Source organism: Neofelis nebulosa, chromosome 4 (genome assembly GCF_028018385.1).
Source record: "Neofelis nebulosa isolate mNeoNeb1 chromosome 4, mNeoNeb1.pri, whole genome shotgun sequence".
NCBI lineage: Eukaryota > Metazoa > Chordata > Mammalia > Carnivora > Felidae > Neofelis > Neofelis nebulosa.
In genome coordinates, this window is record NC_080785.1 from 47,303,894 (window position 1) to 47,328,076 (window position 24,183).

The window sequence follows — 24,183 nt, forward strand, 5'->3', positions numbered from 1 at the left end:
AGGCACTCAACAGAGAACATATGGGAAACGCCTAGAATAGAAAACACTCCACCCCAGGGAAAAATAAAGAAAGGGACCCAAACAATTTCCAGAAGAACAATCCCAAAAGTCTAACAGGCACTAGAAGACATGCTCACACTCATTAGTTATCAGAGAAATGCAAATTAAAACAACAATGCGATGTCACTTTACGCCCATTTGACTTGCAAACATTAAAAAGCTGGGTAACGCCAAGTGTTGGCGGAGCTGCTGGTGGGGGTGCAGATTTTGCAAGCATTCTGGAACGCAATCTGGCTCTGCTTCGTCACATAAGCAAAGGCATAAGTGATGACCCCACACTTTTGCTCCTGGGTGTGTATCCCGGAGACAGGCTCACTTGTGCAAGTATGAGCGGACATGCATGTGAATAGTCACCTGCAGGGTGGGAGCAGGGGAAACAGGACAGGTCACATGTGGGCGATGACACCGTGTGGCACCATATGGCAGTCAGAACAAGAGACCAGATGAACACACAACAACACGAGTGGATGTCTTAAAGCATAGTGCTGAGGGGAAAATGTTAGAAACAGGATGAAGCATATAACTGACAAAATTTATGTAAATTAAAAGTATAGACACACACACAAAATACTACATATTTTTCAAGAACACACAGAAACACAAATATTCACATTAAACACATTGGAATGTGTGCCTGTGGGAGGAGAGGGGTGGGAGTGGAGATAGAGACAAGGGAGAATAAATTTTAAGAATAAATTACACAAGAAGATGCTTGCACAGGCGAATAATGGAGACGTAACAGGAAAGAGGAATGATGAAGGTCCTTCTGCACCAGAGGCCAAACAAAGGCTGTAGACCCCTGCCCTGTGGAGGCGCATATATTCACTCCAACGAACTCTTGTATCTGTCCATTTACAAGTTTATTGGCTCCTCTGGCCTTGGGTTATGGCCCAGACTCTAGCAGAAGGAATTGGAGGAGAATGGAGACGGAGGAACCAAGGAGGTCAGAGGTATAAACACAGGGACCTAGGGTCAGGTGTAGGACAAGGTTAAGAGGGTTACCCCTGCCCAGGGCTGGGCAGCAGCTGGGGTGGGGACATGGCCTAAGGGCTCTCGGGGGCACTGGTCTCTCTTGCTTCTACAGAGGGGGGGGGGCTATTGTAGCTGCCCGAGTTCAGGTGTGGACTCCAGTCACGTGATGTGGCCAGCCTAGCATACAGATGTCAACATCTTCACCCCAGAGCGGGAAGGCATCGTCCACTTGGTGAAGGCCCTCCGGGCTGGCAGCAGCTCAGGATCATGGCCATGCCACCTCCGTGAGATCTCAGTCCTCACCTCCAGGGACAAGGGAGAGGATGTTAGGAAGGCCCCACTGCTACTTCTGTGCTCCACCCCAATGGGACTGAGGGTACAGGGAGAGACCATGCAGGAGAAACAGACTTGGATTCCTGGGAGAGGAGAAGCCATGGTTGACTCAGTAGCCACTGCTAAGTATTGTCTCTGAAAGATACTACTTCCTCCTTCCTGTGGATATTTCTGGCCATTCCCTTTAGCTCCTTTCTCTAACTTTTAGCACTGCCTTTGGGTGGGTCCAGTTAAAGACATTTTCTATGGATGCTTTCTTCAGTTTCTGGTCAAATAACCACACTGTCCTCCAAGAGTGGCTTAGACCATCCCCTGCTATGGGATTCACTCCTGCCCTTGCCCACTGAACTGAACTATGGCCCCTGGGAACCTGTCCAGAAGATATAACCTTAAAGGAGAAAAGACTCAGAGCCCTGTCTAAGGAGCTGCAGGTGAGGGGACTGAGATTCCTGAAAGAAAAGCAACTGGGTGGGGGTGAGGGGCGTGGGAATCCATATTGTCACATCTCCAAGGGGCTGTTGGAAGGCAGAGGGGGCTGAGAGGCTGTGACCCTCCTGACAGGGCTAAACTTAGGCTGTAGTGAAAGACAAAAGGGAGACAGGTTTCTGTTCAACATAAAGGTGGGTTTCCCCACAGGTCCCTAACAACAGAAGAGCTATTGTTAAGTAGTAAGCTCCCCATCACTAGAGGCATGTAACTATCTGGTCTCCAACATGACTTCTTGGGACGGATCCCTTCACAGCTCTCCATGGAAGCTGCTTTCCCAGGTCCCACCAGCCTCAGCTAGGGCTGTGCCTCACCCTTTCAATGTCTGCAGGATCCATGAGCCACCACACAAAGATACTGCAGTCCTGTGTCCGCACCCAGACACCAGATAAGACTGTGTGAGACTCAGAGAGGCTGGGGTAGAAGTAAAGAGTCACAGGGGAGGGAGCCAGTCTGGGACAGAGGTGGCAGGTGGGGGGCGAGCGCTGTTCCACAGCTGCACCCAGGTCTCTGGCAGAACAGAGCCCACAGCAAATCCATGCCACCAGAGGGAGCCCATGACTCTGTCTGAGCACATAGCGGGGCCTGGCTATCCAGGGCACTCAGCTAAATTCTCCCACCTCTCCCACAAAGCAAGTCTGTCCTAAGGGACAGATGCAAGGTGCCTTCTGGGTGGGATGTTTTAATTCTCCTCTCTCTGCCATCTTTCCATATTTCTACATGTGTATCAGCACCATCCATCTATTCATGGGTATGTCTATCTCTGCTTGGTCTGTTCTTTCCATCCGTCTGTCTCTTCCAGGTGTTTCTCTCAGTATCCCCAGCTCTGCTCTCGATCATCCTCCCTGTTGCTACACCTGACTCTATTTTCCTTGTTCCCTTTATGTCTGCCTCTGACTTTCTCTGTTCCTCAGTCTCTGCTTTCTCTGTCCCTCCCAGAGCTGACTTATTCCCTCCTCCACTCTCCTTTTTGTTGTTTTAGAAACACAGAATTGGGGGATCCTTTTAGACTATCCCTGGTCCAAATGGACAGTATACTTGGTCCAGCCCAGAGAAGGGATGGATAAAGGATGTTTATAGGAAGCAATCAGGTTCAGCTTGATCTAGAAGCTCAGGACAGACTAAGCTTCACAGAGGATCACAGGAGTCAGAGTTTGGCTTGAGCTGGGATTTATAGGGCCTGGGAAGAAGAGAGGTGGCCTCAGGTCTGGTGGAAGGGAAAACTCAGTGACTAATGATAGTTGGAGAGTTATATACCTCTTGGTTGAGGAAGCAATACAGGATGGCAACGATGAAGCCCTGTGGAGCCAAAGAGAAAGGGCCACATCAGAACTTGGTCTGACCATAAGGTGCCCAGAGTCTTTCTACTACCTTTTCCTGTGTCCACCCTCAGGCTGTGGCCTGGGCCAGGGCTTTAGGAAAAGGGAAGGCATATGCATTCATCTCTATGTGCCAGGCACATTGTCTCATGTAATCATCAAGCAAGCCTGCCAAGACTATACTGTTGATCCTGTTTCTCTGATTTCCTTCATTTCTGTATCACCCAGTATTGAGCATAGATCCTGGCACATAATAGGGCTCAATAAGTGCTAGGTGCATGTATAGATGGACAGATAAGAGGATAACAGATGCATAGGTGGAGGATGGATGGATGGATGGATGGATAAGTGGATGGATGGATGAGTAGATGGGTAGGTGAATGGATAGATGGATAGACAATAGGTAGTTAGATGGATAAGTGGGTGAGTATAGATGGGTTCGGGGGTAGTTGAATGAATAGAGATGGATGGATGAAAGATGGACAGACAGATAGTTAAATAGATAGAGGAGTGGCTGGAAGAAAGAATAACCAGCCTAGTAGCCTTCAACCTACCATGAAGTCAATCAAACCTGTGGGCAGCACCACCTCCCTCCTGCCCAAGGACTTAGGGGGAAGAGTGCCTGTGGGGGCCCTCACCTGGAAAGAGCCCAGTCCTAATTCCAGGGGGAGGCGGATGCCCAGGCCGGCACTGTCGGGCAGAAAGTTGAAGATGACATAGTGAATTCCAAACAGCGGGATGAGGAGAAGCGTTGACTTAGAGAGACGCCTGCAGGAGAAGACGAGCCCTAGGCACCCAAGGCTGGAATAAGAAACTCCCATGTGCCCCCTGCTCACTCCCACTTCCCATCAGTTCCCCATATGGACTCTATGCACCAGGCACCCCGGATGCCTCGTCCCCAAATACACAGTGCGGTACAATGCAGGGCTTCCTTACTTCAGGACCATGGATCTTGCTGTCCTTGCTGCCAAATGCTCTCGTTTCGATTGACTCCAGTCAACATCTATGCATCTTTCAAAGTCTAGTTCAATGACCACTTCCTCCAGGAAGTCTTCCCTAACCATACCTTACCCCCATCCCCTCATCTAGAAAGGTTCTCCTTCTGCAGACTCCCATAGAAATGGATCCCAGGATTCATCAGCCCATTTGGCCTGATAACTGGCCGTTTGCCTCTCTCCTCCCTACATTGTGATCTCCTAGAAGACGGGGGCCAGATCTGATCTTTTTCTGGAAGCATGGCGAGGAGCACGGACCAGGCCAGTGAATGAAACAGAACCACACCAGCTCTCACTCCGGTTATGTCTCCGGCATCTCATCATGCACACACACGTTACCGGTACTGAGACTGGGGGTGGAGGCTGCCCTGAGCTGGCTCCAGTTTCCTTAGCAGGATGCGGATAATATTGAGGAAAAGCCCAAAGTTCACCTAGAAACAGAGGGGCAAGAAGGCAAAAGGCAAGAGTCAGGGGTGCCCCTGCTGGGATGGGGCCTCTTTGGGAATCGGAAACCCCAAATCCTTGAGACACAGGGATGTGCAGGTGGGTGGGTGTATGGGTCACTGCTCTAGAGCTTGTATCCTGGAGCCTGGGAGGTCCCACGTGGAGCTCAGGGGCTGAGGAGCTCTGGGTCCCCCTCGCTCTCCAGCCCAGGGATAAAGGGTGGGAGGTTGGGCCCGGTCATTCTGCCTCCAGCATTTCCCAGGGTCTACTCTGGCACAAAGCAGGTGTCCCTCACTTTTGATAAAATTGGGGGAAATGCGCACATTCACCAAGGCCACGCAAACCGGCCCCCGATGCCCTGTTTTCAGCACAGGAGCAGGCGGTGGGTTCAGCTACAGCCCTCTTTCCACGCCCCACACCAACCTCACTGCAATAGTAGATATCTACAATAGGGCCCCAAATTCACCACAACTCTGAGCTGGAAGGAGCCCAAGCACTGGTGGGGACCACCCCCCTAGTTTTACCAATGGGATATGAGGGCCCGAGAGGGTCTCACAGAGAATCTGGCAGAGCCAGGCTGAAGAACCCAGGTATCCAGATTCCCAGCCTGGAGTCATGTTTCCTGCTGTACAGCAACCCCTCGGTGGACCCAGGGAGAATGAAGCAGAGGACGCTGGCTGAACTGACCCCAACAGAGAGGACGATGGGCCCCTTGATGATCCACCAGTAAGGGGAGCTGTCATCCAGGTCCCAGCACCTAGGAAGAGGACAGGCTAAGACTGATTGCGGGGGGGGGGGGGGGGGGGGGGGGGCTGCCAAAAATGCAGTCGCTGAAAAGCCCTTTTCTGTAGTAATCCGGCACCTTCCTCCTCTCCATGCCCTTCCAGTCTTATCTCCTCCCTCAGCCAGTTAGGCCTCCTTCCAAAGGGGTGCACCAATCCGTGCTGGGCTTACCCTATCTCTCTCCACCTAGCTGCTTCTTGCTGGCCCCAAAACTTCTCCTGTTCTAGGAGGCCCCTATTTACTGTGCTTCCCAACCCCCCCCCCAACTGCCTGAGCCCAACACCCTGAGAATCTGAGGCCCCCTTCCACCCCAGGACATGTCCCTTCCAAGCTATCCATAACAGCCTACCCATCTCACACCCAAGCCTGGGAGTTCCCTGAAGGCAGGGCTGGGGTCTCCTCCTCCTCTCCCCGGCTTGGAGAACAGCCACACTGCCTGACTGTCCATCCCACGCCCCAGGGGGACCTGGTGCCGTGTGCTGAGGTCGCCACCCACACTCACGCAACATCCTCAAAGGCCACCTTGCAACACACCCACATGCCAGTGAAGAGCAGGGGGAGCCCTGTTGGGGGGCATAGGGGAGACACAAGTAAGGAGTCTGCATCCTCGGCTTAGAGACCTGCTCCCACCTGCCACCACCACCACCAGCGACCCAGGGCACTGGGAAAGTGGGACCAGAGGAGAGCCCAGGGGCTGGGGAGCTGGCCCCTACATGCTGGAGGATTACAGGCTGTCCCTTCCCCTCTCTGGGCCTTGGGTCATCATCAGTAAGCTGAAGGGACCTTTGAATGAACTTCCTGGACATTCCCAGCCCTCCACTAGCCAGCCCTGGTGCTCACCCCAGCCAGCAAGAACCAGCCACCAGAAGGCCTTCCTTGTGCCGGGCGACTTGGAGGCTAGGAGGCAGGTCAGGTACACAGCTTCCACCAACAGCCAGCTGAAGTTGGTCATGGTGGCAAAATGGGCGGTGGCCACAGAGACCTTGCACAGAACCTGTGGGTGGGGGGCCTGGGTTCTTCAGAGCTGGGTGCCCATTGGAGCCCCTACCCCACTCAGGTCCCTCAACCGTAGGCTGCCCCAGAGGAGACGTGGTAGTATAATGTGGTGATTAAGAGCACAGATTTGGGATCTGGGTTCAAATTTACCACGTATTAGCTGGGAAACCTCCCCATAGCTCAGCTCTTCATCTGCAAGCGAGGTCAACTTCTAGAGCTGCGGCTATGGAGCACCATTCATTCCTGCAAACATACAGGCACTCACCCATGCATGCATTCATTCATTCAGTGCATGATTCGCTCTCTCAGCGCTGAGGAACACCGCCTCTGAGCTCAGATGGCCCCAGTTTGGCCCCAGTCCCACTTGCGTACAAATGGGACTAAAATGAAAATGTAAGTAGGAAATAAAAGGTGGTAATATATGTAAAGCATTTAGTGCAATGCCTCTACCTAAGTGCTCCATACGCATCTATTACGTCTGTTCTAAGTTCATTAAGGTCATTGTTGGTTTGTCCGTTTGTGCATCTGTTCATTTCTGGCAGTTTTAGTGCGCCTGGTGTGTGCTGGGCCTCCACACTGGCCCCCAGCTTCCTTTTATTTTCATTCTCCACTGCTTCTTCCACCTCCCCGCCCCCATCTGACTTCCCTGGTTCTTGGACATGCTCCTGTCTGTGAGAGTCTGTTCACCCTGGTCCCTCCATTTAACATGTCTTCCCCCTTCCCCCCAGCAGCTCCAAAGCCTTCTTCTCCCTGAAGCCCAGCTTTCAACCTCCCCTCCCCCCACTGGGTGGTCCCATAATCTGGTGCATTCTGCCCCCCCAGGCACCATGGGTGCTTCTTGAGGGAGGGACCCTGTTCCATCCAGCCCCGGGGCAGACCCACACCCAGCCACAGACAGGCACCCTAGGGGGAGGTACAAAATGAAAGGACTGGTGGGGTGACAGATGGGCTAGGTTGGAGTACAGAATAAGGCGTGAAAGGGGAACCCGAAATATGGGAAATGACACGGATTGGCCCCAGGGTCCAAGAAATGGGATGGGGATTTAGAACCTGACTCTGGGGAGGGGCAGGAAGGGAGAGGGTGTTTCCTGTTCAGCGATTGGCCACGGCAGAGCCCCAGAGTCAGCCCACAGGACCAGGTCGGCTGGAGGGGCCCTCCACCCCTGCATCTAGGTCTCTAACACAGCCTTCCCTCCCCCCCCACCCACCCCAGCACCCTCCAGCCCCAGCTACTACAGTGGAGAAGCTGCAGTGATCCGTGTTCTCGCTGTGGAACAGGGTGGCGTCCTTCAGGAACACGGCTCCCGCCTTGAGGATAAAAGTGGCAAACAGCTGGGTGTGAATGTAGTTCCGGGGACAGTGGAGCCTCCTGGAGGGGCAAGGAAGGATGAGGGTGAGCATGGTGGCAGGCGAATTGAACTGACTTGGGTCAGATCGGGCTGGACTTGAGACTTCAGGGTTAGCCATGCAGGACAGCTGGCCAACCACAGCCCTAGGCTCAGCGTAGGTGAGAGGACAGAGTACCGGTCTCTGCCTTCAGGGAGCTCATAGTCTGGGGGACAGAGGCAGAAATGGCAGGAGACTGCCCAGGGGAGTCCCCTGGGTGCTCAGAGAGATGAGGTACATCCCCATGAGACGGAGAACAGCACAAGCCATGCTATGGGGCTCAGACTCTGAAGTTGGGGCTTGGGAGGGGGGCTTAAGAGGGGCAATGGTCAAAGGGTTGGAATAGTCATGAAGGGCTCCACAGGGGAGGCCACGAGGATTCTTAAAGCAGATGGGACCTGGGCTTTGAATTTTGACAGATATAAATACATCAAGAAGAAAGCAGGTGGGCATGCCAAGCAAACAGAACAAGTTCCATAAGAGCAAAGGTGTAGCCACTGCAGTGAGCCCTCAAGTATGAGGAGTGGATAAGAAACACTCTGGCAAAAGAAAAGGAAAAGCGGGGAATGGCCATGGTGCCTAGATCTGGGAACCTCTTGAACATGAAGGCAAGGAATGAGGTTTGGCAATGTGGACAATAGGGAGGCAGCAAAGGCTCTTGAGCAGGTGAAGACGACCGCGAACCTGAGAGCCAGCAGGATGGCGATGGCCACGAAGAGGGTCACGGCCGAGATGCTATGGCCCAGGGTATAGATGATCTTCACTGCGGAGAAGTAGGATTTCTGGGAGAGTCAAGACAGAGAAAGTCTCAGCAGCTGCACTTTCTGGGAAAGGGAGGCTTGGCAACCAAGCAGGTGAAGGCTGTCCATTCTACCCCGGAACTCCCCATCGGGGGGCAGGGGTGCCCATGAGAACCCTGGCAAGCTCTCTCCTGAAGGGAAGTGTTGGTTAAGCCCGTCTTGCACCTGACCTTCTGGTGAGACGGGGTGGGGACAGGGGTGAGATGACCAACTCTCAGTATTTCTGGGGGTGGGGAGTGGTGGGAGGGGGACAGGCAGCAGAGAAACTACATTTTCCCAAGGAAAGACAAAAGCCCAAGGGGAAATGGGGCTTGTTTATCCTGCTGCCTCACCATCTTGGGCATACAACATTCCCCAAAGAAAACCACAGGGACAGCCACAGGGAAAAGTTATTTCTATGACCAAGTATTTAGATTGACCAAAGTCCAGCCTGGGCACCACCACCCCCACCCCAACGTGGAGATGGAGGGTGCGGGCCAAGGGAGGGGATTAGTGACCCTTGAGGGATGCAAGCAATCAACATCCACATCTATCTTTTCATCTGAAAAATGGTCAGGCTCATGCCTTCCCTTGGCTGAGGGGAAAGATATAGCGGATTGTGGGTGTGGAAGCACCTTGCAAAGGCCCCGCTCAATTCAGGCACGTGGGACGTGCACAGTACTCCACAGACTGGGGACTAGAGAAGGGAAGGAGCTTTTGCAGGACTACTAGGAGCCTTTGTTTCCCTGGAACCACTCAGAGCTCCTGTCCCGGAGGACTGGGCGTGGAGAGGGCACGCCAAAGAGAAGGCAGCCAGCCTATCTCCCACTCTGCCCTCTGCCTCCCTCTCCCCTAGCACAGGTGTCACCCTTGAGCAGATTAGCAACAGACCAGGGCTCTCTCTCTTCCAGACACTGCCATCTTCTGGAAACTGCTGTAATTAATATGCCCACCTGCTGGCTACCACGGAAATGGCGGCTTCTACAGTTGTGCAGTCCACCATCCATACAGACCTCCATGGTGACCCTTCCTCTAAGATGCCGGGAGCCTCTTACCTCCTCAGTCAGCAGCTCTAGGGGCACAGGGCAGGCCACAGGGTAAGGTGGGAAGGGCTCAGACCAGCCAGTGATAGTGCAATCCCGCTTCACAGCCCCTGCAAGGCATGCCGAGGTGAAAACAGAAATTGGGTTAAAACTCCTACTCTCTCTCCAGGACAGGTGGAGGAGTCATGGATCATCCCGTGACCCTGGCGCGGTCTGCAAACAGCTCCTCCGAATGGCAGAGAGAGGGTAGCCTTCCCTCCAGGGGCCTGGATTCCAGGTCCAGTCCTTCCAGACTCCCCCCACTGGGCAGCTGGTAGCATCTTAGCAGTCAGACAGGCTCCGCTGCTCCCCTCCACCCCCATGGCCAGCCCTCCTGCTAACATCCAGAGAACGTTTACTCGGGGTCGGGCTCTGGGTCCAGCACTTCCATGCCGTGCTCACCAATCCTTACCCCTCATGAGGTTAATGCTCTTGTTTTCCCCAGGTTACAGGTCAGAAGCTGAGGGTCAGGAGGTTGACTGACTTGCCCAAGGTCACACGGGAAGAAGGGAAATGGTGTTCAAATCCAGATTTATTACCCCCAAAGCCAGGGATGAGCCTGCCATATTCTGGCACCATCAGATGAAACCACCTCGAATCCCCCCACCTCACCACCATGCCCAGAACCCTCACCTGGCTCTGAGCTGAAATGAGAGAAGAAATCTGGGCAGGGGAGAGTCACCCACTCGCCAGAGCCTACCATTGGCCAGCACAGCAGTCCATCCCAGGTCCTAGGGCAGCCTAGATAGATGGGAGCAGAGCAGACTCAGGGGACAAACCCATCCAGCATTCAGAATGATGAGGCTGGAGGAGATAAAGGAGTCTAAGAAGCCACCCCCTCCCTCCCAAGCACCCTACCCAGAGTGGTGTTGGGCACCCCTTCTGCTGCTTGTAGACACAACCTCTCATCCTTTCTCAACTGGGTGATGAAGTCACACTCTGGGTGCACGTGGCCCAATACCTGTAGGAAGGAGTTAATGGGGTAGGCCAAGCCAATTAGGTGTTCCTTTTGGTTCTCTGGTGCAAATGACCTTAGGACGGAGACAAAGCCTGATTCATTTCTGTGCCCCTGCTCCTAAGCCAGGGCCTGGCTCATGGCACTTATAAGCGTACTTGGTGGAGGAGGGACAGGAAGAAGAAAGGAGGGAAGTGGGGAAGGTAGTAGGGGGGACAGGGATGAGGGGAGGGAGAGAGGAAGAAAGAAAGATGGAGGTTTAGACAGATGCTTCCCAATGTCATGTCATGGAAGTAAGTTCTGAGACACACTAAACACAAGTCTTCCGAGGATCTCACGGAGCTGGCTGAGTCAGTGCATGTATTAAGGCCTTTCCTCTTTCCCTGCACTCCTTCTCCCTGACACAGTCCTGCATAAAGTACCTTGGTAGGCTTAACAATGCCTTCCATACACACAAAGATGTCTATATCTAATCCCTGAAACCTGTGAATATGCCACCTTGCACGGCCAAAGAGATTTTGCAGCTGTGATTTAGTTAAAGATCTCAAGATGGGGAGATTATGCTGGATTATCCGGGTGGACCTGAGGTCCTCATAAGAGGAGGCAGGAATGTCAGAGCCAGATAAAGAGATGTGATAATGGAAGCAGAGGGGCAGGGGTAGGGAGATGAGAGAGAGTGTGTACTTTTACCATGGGGTGCACACAGATGAGAGGAAGGAGGCTCCCTCACTGCAGAAGGGAGGGCAGTAGAAGTTACCTGCATGACAAAAAAAAAAGGAGGGGGATGGGCAAAATAGGTAAAGGTTAGTGGGAAATTCAGGCGTCCAGTTATGGAATGAATATCACACAGGAAGGAAAGGTATAGCACAGGGAATAAAGTCAATGGGTTATAATAGTGTTATGTGGTGACAGATGGTGAGCACAGCATAACATAAACTTGTGAAATCACTATGTGGTGCACCTGAAACTAAGCTAAAAACTAAGGTATCATGTGTCAACTATACTTCAATTAAAAAAAAAAGTTACCTATATTGCACCCTATACTCAGCCCTCGACAGATCAGATCCCAGTCAATGCGTAACAGCCCTAGAGGGAAGATATCGTCTTCTTTGTCACAGAAGAGACAAGTGAGGCTCAGGAAGGGTGAAGAACTTGCCTGGACCACACAGTTCCTTTCACCATGCCAGGATTCAAGCCCAAAGGCTGTGCACTTGGGGGCAGGTGCCACACTGTGCTTGGAAGGTGTGGGAGCCCCTGCACACACATGCTGTCACACGTGCACACATGTGCGCACACACACACACACACACACACACATAAGCCAGTGGAGGAAAAAGGAGACATCAGCCCACGTGGGCTGAGCTTCCCACCCAGTACCTTGTATGTCCTGTCCTGGTCCCTGTGTCGCTTGCAGTAACTCCTAGAAAACATGCTGGGAAATCCCGGCACATTCAGGGAGGGCCCCTGTCCCCCACCCAATTCTGTAGCATATCAGTCTGCCAAACGCTTCTCCAGCCCCAAGGCGTATCAAGAGAAGAATAGTCCCCCAGAATGTAGGAGGGGAGCAGCTGTTCTCCACATACTGTTCAGGCCCACACCCTCTTAAGAGGCAGCAGCCAAACAGGAGCATGGCCCCTGGGATGCTGGGGAGAGGGAGAGGTCTGGAGATTCTGTGGAGGACTTCGGGATGGGTAGCTCAGAGAAGAGAGAACGTGGGGGAGAAGGAGAGGCCCTAACTGCCTCCCTGATTGGGAGTCATGTCTTGGGCAGACAGAGTCTCTGTGGCCCCCAGAGAGCACAGACGGGCCTGGGGGGAAACAACAGGAAGCTAATTCAGCTCAGCCAGGTTTTCATAGTCAGAGCTCCCCAGAGACAAGCAGCTGCCTGGGGAGGGAAAAGCAGGGGACGGGAGGGAGGAGCACCCATCTCAGGAGTTCTCCCAGCCACGGCCTCCGCAGCCTGCTTAGTAGGAAGAAACTTGTGTGGTGGGGAAGCCAGTGGGGAGCCCCACCAGGCTCCAGCTGGACCCCCCCCCCGCCACCCCCCCCTCCACCCGTATGGCCCTGTGGCTCTCAGGTCTGGAGCCCAGCAGGAGAGGCGGGGGGGGGGGGCGGGGGGGGAGCTACTCGCTACTCACAATTGGTAATGGACTCAGCAAGCAAAGGATGTAGGCAGTCCACACCCTGCTGTCCATGGCGGGGCTAACAGGTGGCTCCCTCAGTCAGGTCGTCCTCGTTGTAAGCCTCGGGCCTCTTCCCTCCCCACTGTCCCCTGCTGCTGCTGCTGCTGCCACAGCTTCTGCCTCCCCTACCCTGGTGGCTGTTTACACAAGCAGAAGCCAGCAAAGGGGACAGAACCAGCTAAATATTCACAGGATTGTAGGACACCGTGCATAACTCAGCCCCGGCCCTGGAGGGGGCCCCCATGTCCCCAACAGGGAGGGGCTGGGCACCCCACTCCCTTCTGCTCCGTCTTTAAGTCTGCCTGTGTGCCTGTCCTAATAGCAAAGGTCCAGAGAGGTGACGGCCACAGGCACTTCTTGCCCCGGCAGGTCAATATTCTTTACCGTTTCCTCCTCTGAGCCCACAGTGGAGAGAGCACCCTCAAATGAAAGAGGCTCAGAGGAGAAGAAGACCCGGGGCCCGACGTCAGGGAGCCCTCGGTTTAGTCGGTGAGCCCAGCTTCATCCACAGGGCTGAAGGGTGGGCTCGGGGCTGTGGCGATGCAGCAGGGGTTGAGGGTAGGAATGAGCTTAGAAAAGGAAACGTGGTCATGAAGCCCCTGCACCGGCTGGCCAAGGTGTCCCATCAGCAGGACCCGGCTTGTTTCCCCAGAAAGGATGCCAGCCTGGAAGGCGGGGTGGAATCTACAGACATCGAGGCTCTAGACTTTACCCGGGGGCTCGTCAGAGTCTCCAGAAGTCTTTATGGCAACAGGGGGAAATGAGCTCGAGTGGGAGGTTTGCAAGGGGATTCAAGGAGCTAGACCACCCTGAGTAGAGCAAGACAACTGTTATCAATAGCAAAAACTAGAGGACTTACCATAGCTGCTCAAATGATTTTGAACGTTTGTTACCTGGTCGTTTTTATTATTGTTTTAGACTTTAAAACATGGAATCCCAATTGGCCGAGCTAAAGACAGTGTTCTAGGTGACACCGGATCTCGTACAGCAGCTGGGGATTTGGAAGCACGCTGTATCTCCCAGGGCCCTGAATGCCACTGTCCCTGGTGGCTCCCGACATCTGTGTACAGGTCTGCATTCCCAGAGCTTGCTGGTGACGGCAGGCCTGTTTACAGCCCGGACGCGAATCATGAATGATGAAGCCTCCCCCACCCCCGCCACGTCTAGGGTGAGGTATCATTTTACATCAGCGGGGCTTTATTTTTCCATTTGCATTCATCGCCGACACAGCCTCGAAGAAAAATATTTTGAAAAGAAAACATGACCCACCCCATGCCCCAGACCCACCTGCCCTTTCCCAGAGGAGTTTCTGTGCTTCCCTGTGAAAACGGTGCGGGCAGGAGGCATACACACGGCTCTCGGCTGGTCTTCGGAATGAAGCAGAGGTGTGGGGGGGGGGGGGGGGGGCGGGGTGAGGGTGGGGGCGGGGAAGGCCAAGTGAGGACTCACAGGTGCGAGAGCAGCACTCTGAGGAGGTGTGATTGATTTTAAAGGGAAAGCTGAAACCTACCGTCCATCAGCTACAAAGAAGCAACAGCGGGAGCACGCATGTTGCCACCAATCACGGTGGGTAATTAGTGGCAATGTCATTAGCATTAATCACGGTTCATAATTGATATGACACTTAATAATTATTATGTTCTAAATGGGAGCAATTTCATCCCCCAGGGAATATTTGACAGTGCCTAAAGGCAGTCTACGTGATCACAGCCAGGGGTGAAGGGTGGGGAGGAAGAGTGGCAAGGTGCAACTGGTGTATAATGGATTGAAACCCGAGAGGCCGGTGAACGTCCTACAATGCACGGGGTGACCCCCACAACCATACAACAAATTACCTGGTTTTAAAGGTCAATGGGGCCAGCAGGGCAGCTCAGTCGGTTAAGTGTCCGACTTCAGCTCAGGTCGTGACCTTGCGGTTTGTGAATTCGAGCCCCATATAGAGCTCTCTGTCAGCGCACAGCCCGCTTCAGATCCTGTGTCCCCCTCTATCTCTGCCCCTCCCCAGCTCATGCTCACCCTCGTTTTCTCTCTCTCTCTCTCTCTCTCTCTCTCTCTCTCTCTCTCTCTCTCATAAATAAGTAAACATTTTAAAAAATTAGAAAAAAAAAAAAAGTCAATGGAACTGAGGTTGAGAAACCCTGATCCAAGGATCTCCCGAGCCCATTGTCCTTCTGAATAGACCAAGGTCACTGAACTCCCATCTTTAACTATCTCTGTATCTACTCAGGCTCAAATTCTGCCTCTACCACTTGCCAGCTGTGTGACCGTGGGCAAGTTATGTAACCTTTTTGAGCCTCAGTTTCCCCACCTGGAAAAGGGGCATGATACCCTCTTTAGGGTCAAGCTAGGCTTGACAAGAAAACAAACAAGAAAAGGCATATAAATTACCTTACACAGAGCCTAGCTCACAGGGGGACAGTCACTAATAGCAGCATGTAGTAGCAAATAAGGTTAGAACAATCAATTCTTTCTTTCTTTGTATGGAAAAAATAAGATTAACTCTCTAGCTCACATTTACGAAATATAGATTCTACAATGTTTAAAGCCCTAACTATAAAAAAAATAGTAAGATTTTTTCCCCAAGAATGGAAATCTATTTTTATGACCTCAGAAGAAAGACAACTTTCTTATATAAAAAATAAAAACCACAAAGAAAGGATTAGTAAGTTTGACGACATCTACATTTTTAAAAAATGTATGCTCCAGAAAGGACACCACAAATAAAACTGCAAGCACGCTGCATACCTAAAGAAATATTTGTGACCAATAACGACAAATGTCAAAAACATTTAAAAAATCTACAAATCAACAGTAAGGAGAAAAACAACCCAATCGAAAAGGGAGCCAAAGATATAAGCAGGCAATTCAGAAAATAAGTAAATTACAGGACCAATAAACAGATGTGGGGATGCTCAACATCACTAATACTCAAGAAAATGAAAATTAAAACAATAATGAGCTGCCCTTTTCCACCAATCACATTGCCTAAAATGTTAATGGCTAATGTGATATTTGCAAAATAATGTGGGCAACTGGTACTCATACTTTGCAGATCGAGTGAACGTTGGTGCACCCATTTTGAAAAGAATTTGATATGATCTTTTGGTTTTTTAAGTTTATTTATTTATTTTTGAGAGAAAGAGAGAGCATGTGTTCGAGTTGGGGAGGGGCAGAGAGAGAGAGAGAGAGAGAGAGAGAGAGAGATTCTTAAGGAGGTTCCACCCCAGCAAAGAGTTCACCTGGGATTCCATCTCACCACAGTGAAATCATGACCTGAGCTGAAATCAAGAGTTGGACACATAACCGACTGAGCCACCCAGATGTCCTGATCTTTTAAATCTGTACATAAACATACTCAAAAACCAGAAGCTCCATTTCTGAATATTTGCCCCAGAGAAAAGTATTACATAGTAAAAACCAGATAACAACACAAATGTCCAAGGATAATGGAATAGCAAGAGAAAATGTGATCTGTTCACACAGCAGAAGAGTATAGAACATATTATTAAATACTATTAAAATACTATTAAAAGGACGAAATAATCTATTTGTATTCACATGGAGAGATTTTTTTTTAATGTATTTGAAAACTTCTGCTTGCAGCCAAATCAGAGTAGCAGAGACCAGTTTACCCTCCTTCTGCCCTAACAATAGGACATCCAGGAGCTCCTGGGTGGTTCAGTCGGTTGAGCGCCTGACTTTGGCTCAGGTCATGATCTTGCAGTTCTTGAGTTGGAACCCCACATTCAGGCTTGCCACTGTCCGGGCAGAGCCCACTTCAGATCCTCTGTCTCTCTCTCTCTCTCTCTGCCCTTCCCCCACTTGTGCTCTCTCACTCTCTCAAAGATAAATGAACATTTAAAGAAAAAAGAATCTTTAAAAAAAATAGGAAATCCAAACAAAATTTACAAAATTTTGGGTTTCAATAGGTGGAGAAAAAAGCACACGTGATAATCTCAATTGATGCTGAAAACACATGTGACGAGTTTGAACACCCTTTCAAGACAAAAACGCTCGATATGCTAAGACTAGAAGGGCACTTTCTTAACATGATAAAGGCCACAAATGAAAAACCCACAGTGAACATCGTGCTCAGTGGTGAAGACTGGAAGTTTTTCCTCTAAGATGAGGAACAAGACAGATGTCCGCTTTCGCCCCTTCTATTCAATGTGGTACTAGAAGTTCTAGCCAGAATCATGAGGCAGGAAAAGAAATAAAAAGCACCCAGTTTGGAAAGGAAAAAGTAAAATTATCTGTTGGTAGATGACATGATCTTATTTGCAGAAAACCCTAAAGAATACACACACACACACACACACACACACACACTACTAAGGTTAATAAACACTTAAACAAAATTGCAGGATAAAAATTGACATGCAAAAATATGTTGGGTTTTTTGTACATTAAAAATTAAACAATCTGCAAAGAAATTAAGAGGTGCCTGGGTGGCTCAGTCAGTTGAGCGACCCACTCTTTTTTTTTTTTTTTTTAACGACCCACTCTTTTTTTTTTTTTTCAACATTTTTTATTTATTTTTGGGACAGAGAGAGACAGAGCATGAACGGGGGAGGGGCAGAGAGAGAGAGGGAGACACAGAATCGGAAACAGGCTCCAGGGTCCGAGCCATCAGCCCAGAGCCTGACGCGGAGCTCGAACTCACGGACCACGAGATCGTGACCTGGCTGAAGACAGACGCTTAACCGACTGCGCCACCCAGGCGCCCCGAGCGACCCACTCTTGATTTCAGCTCAGTTTGTGTTCTCACGGTCATGAGATCAAGCCCTGAGTTGGGCTCTGTGCTGAGCATGGCGCCTGCTTGGGATTGTCTCTCTTCCTCTCTCTCTGCCCCTCCCCTACTCATGTTCTCCATCTCTCTAAATAAATAAATGAACATTGAAAAAAATAAAATTAAGAAAACCATTTCATCCACATACAATAGTAAATAAGACGTTTTGAAAAAATTTAAACAAGGAGGTGAAAGACCTTCACAAAAAAAAAAAACACAAAACAAAACTGCAAAACATTACTGAAAGAAATTAACGATCTAAAGAAAGGAAAATATGTCTTGTGTTCATGGATTAGAAGACTTAATTTGTTAAAATGACAATACTGCCCAAAGTAATACATAAATTCAATGAAATCCTTATAAAAATCCCAATGGCATTTTTTTCAAAAATACAAAAATCCATATTAAAATTCATATGGAATTTCAGGGGAACCTTGAAGAATCAAAAGAATATCGGTGGGGGGGGAGTTAGAGACCTCACACTTCCTAAGTTTAAAACTTACTACAAAGCCACAATAATCAAAACAATGTGGGACTGGCATAAATATACACATCTGGACCAATGAAATAGAATAGAGAGCCCAGAAATAAACCCATGCATGTATGGTCTATTGATTTTTGACAACCCTGGCAAGACCGTTCAATGGGTAAAAGACAGTCTTTTCTACGAACGCTGCTGGGAAAACTAGACTTCCACATGCAAAATACGAAGTTGGACCCTTATTCACACCATACACAAAAATTAACTCAAATAGATAAAGACCTAAATTTAAGAGGTAAGACTATAAAACTCTTAGTGGAAAACATAAGGGAAAATCTTCATTACCTTGGATTTCACAATGAGGTCTTAAATACAACACTAAATGCAGAGGGAACAAAAATAAATACATTGGATATTACTAAAATTAAAAAATTTTGTCCGGCAAAGGGCACAATCAAGGGAATGAAAAAATCCCACAGAATGGGTGAAAACATCTACAAGTCATGTATCTGGTAAATATTCAAAATATATTCAAAAATATTCAAAAAATATAAAAAACCCTTATAACTCAACAACAAGAAAATAAACAACCCAATTCAAAAATGGACAAGAGACTTGAATAGACATTCTTCAAAGATGATATACACATAAAAAGAAGCTCAGCATCATTAATCGTTTGGGAAATCCGAATCTAGACCACAATGAGATATAACTTCACACACATTTTTTATTTTCAAAAATGAGAAATAACGAATGTTGATGAGGATGTGGAGAAATTGGAGTCTTCATGCCCCACTGGTGGGGATGTAAAATGGTACAGCTGCTGTGGAAGACAGTTTGGCAGTTTCTCAAAAAGTTAAACACTTCTATCCCTAGACATATATACAAAAGAATCGAAAGCAGGACTCCCAATAGGATTTGTAGATCGAAGTTCATAGTGGAATTATTCACAATAGGCAAAAGGTGGAAACAACCCAAGCGTCCAATAGATGAATGGAGGGGCGCCTGGTTGGCTCAGTCGGTTGGGCGTCCAACTTCAGCTCAGGTCATGATCTCGCAGTTCGTGAGTTCGAGCCCTGCATTGGGCTCTGTGCTGACAGCTCGGAGCCTGCAGCCTGTTTCGGATTCTGTGTCTCCCTCTCTCTCTGCCCCTCCCCTGTCCATGCTCTGTCTCTCTCTGTCTCAAAAATAAATAAAACGTTAAAAAAAATTAAAAAAAAATAGATGAATGGATAAACACAATGTAGTACATACACACAATGGAATATTACTCAGCCATACAAAGGAATGAAGTAGTGATATACACTTCAACATGGACGACCCTTGAACACATTATGCTAAGTGAAAGAAGCCAGTCACGAAAAGACAAATACCGTATGATTCCACTTATATGAGATAGCTAGAGTAGTCAAATTCATAGACACAGAAAGTGGAATACAGGTTACCAGGGTCTGGGGAAATGGGGAGTTGTTACCTAATGGATGCAGAGTTTCTGTTGAGGATGATGAAAACTTCTAGAAATAGACAGTGATGCTGGTTTTACAACATTGTGAATACCTAATACTTCAGTACTTATGCCATTAAACTGTACATTTAAAATGATTAAAAGGGTAAGTTTTATGTTACGTACATTCTACCACAATTTTTAAAATGAAAAAAATAATTGATTTTTTTTTTCATTTCAACATTTATTTATTTTTGAGACAGAGAGAGACAAAGCACGAACGGGGGAGGGTCAGAGAGAGAGGGAGACACAGAATCCGAAACAAGCTCCAGGCTCTGAGCTGTCAGCACAGAGCCTGACGCGGGTCTCGAACTCACGGACCGTGAGATCATGACCTGAGCCGAAGTCGGACTCTCAACCGACTGAGCCACTCAGGCGCCCCAATAATTGATTATTTATAGCAAAAGTAATAAAAATGTATTGTGGGATTTATGGCACATATAGAAGTAAGAAGTATGAAGACAATAGTCAAAAATGAAAATGGAAGAAAATGGAAGTGTATGTTTGCAGTTTGTATATACTCTGTGAAGCAGTGTAATATAGTCGAGGGTATACTCTAATAATTTAAAGATATACACTGGAAATCCTTGAGCTGATACACAGACACACGCAAACACACACACACACACACACACACACACAAAACAAAGAGAAACAGTTAAGCAGCCAATACCAGAGATACAATCAATCATATAAAAACTGGTTAATCAAAAAGAAGAAGGAGGAGGAGGAGGAGAAGGTGGGGGGAGGGAAAAGGAAAGGAAGAAAAATGAAACAAAGCGTACAGTACAAATAAAGAAAAAATAGCAAAACTGTAGAGGTAAATCCAACAATATCAATAAATACACTAAATGTAAATGGACTAATCACCCCAATTAATGAGATCGGTAGATTGAGAGAAAAATCAAGAAACAGCTAGAGACAAATCAAGAAACAGCTATCTGCTACCTGCAAGAAATTCTTTTTAAATAAAGGCCCAGGTAGGTTAAAATGTAAATAATGGAAACCACAAACTACACATGTATTAGGTTGGCTAAAATTTAAAAACTGACAAAACCAAGTGCAGACAAAGACACAGAACAACTAGAACTTCTGCATGTTGCTAGAGAGAATGTAAAATAGTACCACTTTGAAAAACAGCTTAGCAGTTTGTTTTAAAGTTAAGTATACACTTGCCATCAATCCTACTCTTAGGTACCTATCCAAGTGAACACTTGCATACAATTGTGTATAGCAGCTTTATTCATAATCACCCAGAACTGGAAATGACCAAGATGTCCTTCAACAGATGATGGTAAACAAACTATGGAGCATTCACGCAATAGGTAATAACTCAACAATAAAATGAGACAGGCTATTGATTCATGCAACAATATGGATGGATCTTAAATCTACTTTAATAGGTAAAAGAAGAAAGCCAAACCCAAAAGGCTACACACTCTGTTATTCTTTGCATGACATACTAGGGGAGAGAAATGACTGGGCCAAAAAGATCAGTAATTACTAAGTATGGGGGGTAAGAAAGGAGTCTGATTATATTGAAGCAGTATGAGGGAGGGGCGCCTGGGTGGCTCAGTCAGTTAAGCATCCGACTTCTGCTCAGGTCATGATCTCGCGGCCCGTGAGTTCGAGCCCCGTGTCGGGCTCTGGGCTGACAGCTCAGAGCCTGGAGCCTGTTTCGGATTCTGTGTCTCCCTCTCTCTCTGACCCTCCCCCGTTCATGCTCTGTCTCTCCCTGTCTCAAAAATAAATAAACATTAAAAAAAAAAAGAAATGAAGCAGTATGAGGGAATCTGGTAAGTCAAAGAAGTGTCTGGTATTATAATGTGGTGTTGGGATATATGATTCCATGCATGTCAAAATGCATTGAACTGTACATCTCAGGGAGTGAAAATCAACCAGAATGGCAGAGGTGTTCAGGATGCCATCCAGTCTATGGCAAATGAATCTGCCTGTATTACGAATATACGACATAACCACACTCTAGGAAGTAGGAGAGAAAGGGGTTGGCCTAAGTGTTTGCCTGGACACTGTGGGGGTAAAGGTGAAAAGTACCACACATGAATTCTGCACTCTATTTGGTAAATTTGTTTTTCACAAAGGTATGGGTTAGCAATCCTGAAAATACATTGCATATGTATAGTGGGGTGGAGAAAATAGGTAAATATATTGTAGATGATAAGATCCAAATAAAGATACTGTGGTTAATGAGAGCCAAAGAAGTTACAACTAAGTAAAGAAAAAAAAAGCCAGAATGAATACACAGTGCTGGATTGGGGTCAAAGGTATTAGTATAAAATCATGTTTCCCTTTAAGGATAGATATAGAGAGACAGGAAGAAAGGTAGGTATGTTAATAGGTAGGTACATACATACATGGGTGTGAACATATATGGATGAGTATATGTTTATATATTTTCTAGCTCTGTCCAATGAGAGGGCCCAGTGTCATCCTATATTGGATCCTGGAACAGAAAAAGGACATTAGTGGAATCTGAATAAAATGTGTAGTTTAGTTATTGTATTGTATTAATGTTAACTTCTTATTTTTGATAATTGTACCATGGTTATATAAGATGTTAAATTTAGAGAAACTGTCTGCACTACCTTTGCAATTGTCCTGTATGTCTAAAATTACTTTTAAAAATGTTTTTATTCTTTTAATGTTTATTTATTATTGAGAGACAGAGAGAGTACAAGCAGGGGAGGGTCAGAGAGAGAGGGAGACACAGAATCCGAAGCAGGCTCCAGGCTCTGAGCTGTCAGCACAGAGCCTGACGCGGGGCTCGAACCCACGAGCCAAAGTCAGACATTCAACCGACTGAGCCACCCAGGTGCTCTTAAAAAGTATTCTAAAATACAGCGCTAACCAGTGACATAGTTAAATTAAGAAGATGAAAAGGCAAGCCATTAAACGAGAGGAAATATTTCTAAAATACATATCTTATAAAGAAATCATACCTACTATGCACAAAGAATTCCCACCGCTTAATAGAACACAACTGGATTTTAAAAGAATGGTTAAGATGTGAATAGTTGCTTCACCAAAGACAAGATGAATGACAAGTAAGCACATTTAAAGATTCTCAACAACAATTAGCCGTCATAGAAATATAAATTTCACCACGGGCTCCACTGTGCACACACTAGAATAACTACAGGGAAAGAGACGGACGGTTTCTTTCTTCCCCCCATTGCTGTGGGGATGTCAAATGGTACAGCCTCTCTAGGGAAGAATTTGGTAGTTGCATATAAAGTTAAACATACACTTATCTGACCCAATAATCTTACTTCCAAGTATCTATCCAAGAGAAACAAAAACATATGTTCACACAAGGACTTGAACCCAAATTTTCACAGGTTCATAGGGATGGAATGTGAGGAATGGTCGAATGGAACATTTGCATTAACTCCGATATTGCAGTGTTTAAGAAAAAAATTTTGTGCACCCCACGTATACAATTAAAACTAAATTTAAAAGATAGCTCGTGTTTAGTTTTTTCTCTCACCTGATGGGTCTGTCTGTCCCACAAGCAGGTGGGCTCCTTGAGGGCAGGGACAGGTGGGTTCTTCCCAGAGACCCTCGGGCTCCCAGCCCAGGGCCCAGATCCAGAGCCACCGAGGCTTTGCCGTCGCTCCTGTCTGGTGCCCCCTGGTGGTGATGCTGAGCAACTGCTGCCTCTTCTGATGCCAGCTGGCCTGAGCAGGCTGCAAAGTGGTGTCTCCCGGCATGCCCATAACTGGGGCTGGGGTCTTGTAGCTGGTGGATGGGCCTCAGGGACCGGCTCCTGTTGGATATTTGACCCTGACACCCCTTCTGGGGTGGCCTATAGGCACAGGGTACTTGAGCAGGCCCTATTCCTGCCCGAGTGTTAGCCCCTTTTCTTATTCCCTGACTCAGCCCTTCCTTCCCCCAGAGACAGGAGCAGTTGAGCACAGGAGTAGGGTCGGGGCCTCAGAATGGATCCCTATAGACAGAAATCCCCGTCTTCGGCCCTCTGAGAGGGCACCTCACCTAACTGGGGCTCTGCAGGGGCTGTGGCTGCTGGAATCAAAGGCCGCTCTCACGCGGCTCGTGATTCAGCTCTTCATGGGGCCAGGGTCAGAGCTCAGTCTCTGCCCAGAGTCAGAGCTCAGCCTGCAATCTATTTGGGGTCTGGGTTAGACCAGGGTTGAGACTCAGATGGGGGGGCGGGGGAGGGAGTCAAGGTCAGAGCTGAGTTTGGGGGCTGGGCCAGAGCTCAATCTCTGGTTGGGATCAAGAAGAAAACCAAGGCTGAGAATTCTGGGGGCACCCCTAATAACGCTGCTTAGATTCTTTGGGGTCTGAATGGTAAATCATTTTCTGTTACGAGGCTTTTAGGTCAATCTCACAATCCCAAAGTGATTTTTCTGCCCAACAGAGATTATGGCCCTGCAGGAGCACCTACTAAATGGGGGGCAGTGTGGGGTGGGGCAGGGTGAGGTGTGGACAGGCAGGGATGCAGGTAGAACTCTGGCCTTCAGCCAGGCAACACGAGAACAATGTGACACTTTGTTTTCCTCCCACCGAAGAAGGTGCTTTGATTTGTGCATGGATAACTTATTTCTTTCTAAACTTTAAACTTCACCACAGACTTTGCCCTTCTTCTCCTCAGG

The 24,183-nt window shown here is 48.4% G+C and overlaps 1 protein-coding gene across 3 annotated transcripts; it reads right to left on the minus strand.

Annotated features, from left to right (window-relative positions):
* Positions 1-898: 898 nt before the first annotated feature.
* Positions 899-23,570, minus strand: GHRHR (growth hormone releasing hormone receptor). 3 transcript variants are annotated; one of them, XM_058724687.1, is made up of 13 exons: positions 23,055-23,161; positions 10,494-10,596; positions 10,269-10,376; positions 9,609-9,706; positions 8,459-8,556; positions 7,625-7,757; positions 6,233-6,386; positions 5,895-5,955; positions 5,297-5,366; positions 4,505-4,596; positions 3,809-3,938; positions 3,109-3,150; positions 899-1,335 (listed from the first exon to the last, which is right to left on the minus strand). In XM_058724687.1, exons 3-13 carry the CDS (start codon positions 10,336-10,338, stop codon positions 1,210-1,212), a joined length of 1,074 nt encoding a protein of 357 aa, XP_058580670.1. In that variant the 5' UTR covers positions 10,339-10,376; positions 10,494-10,596; positions 23,055-23,161; the 3' UTR covers positions 899-1,209. The 3 variants fall into 3 exon arrangements, with proteins under 3 accessions (XP_058580670.1, XP_058580668.1, XP_058580669.1); XM_058724685.1 differs by lacking the exon at positions 23,055-23,161 and adding an exon at positions 12,728-13,170; XM_058724686.1 differs by lacking the exons at positions 10,269-10,376; positions 10,494-10,596 and having other exon boundaries at positions 23,055-23,570.
* Positions 23,571-24,183: the final 613 nt, after the last annotated feature.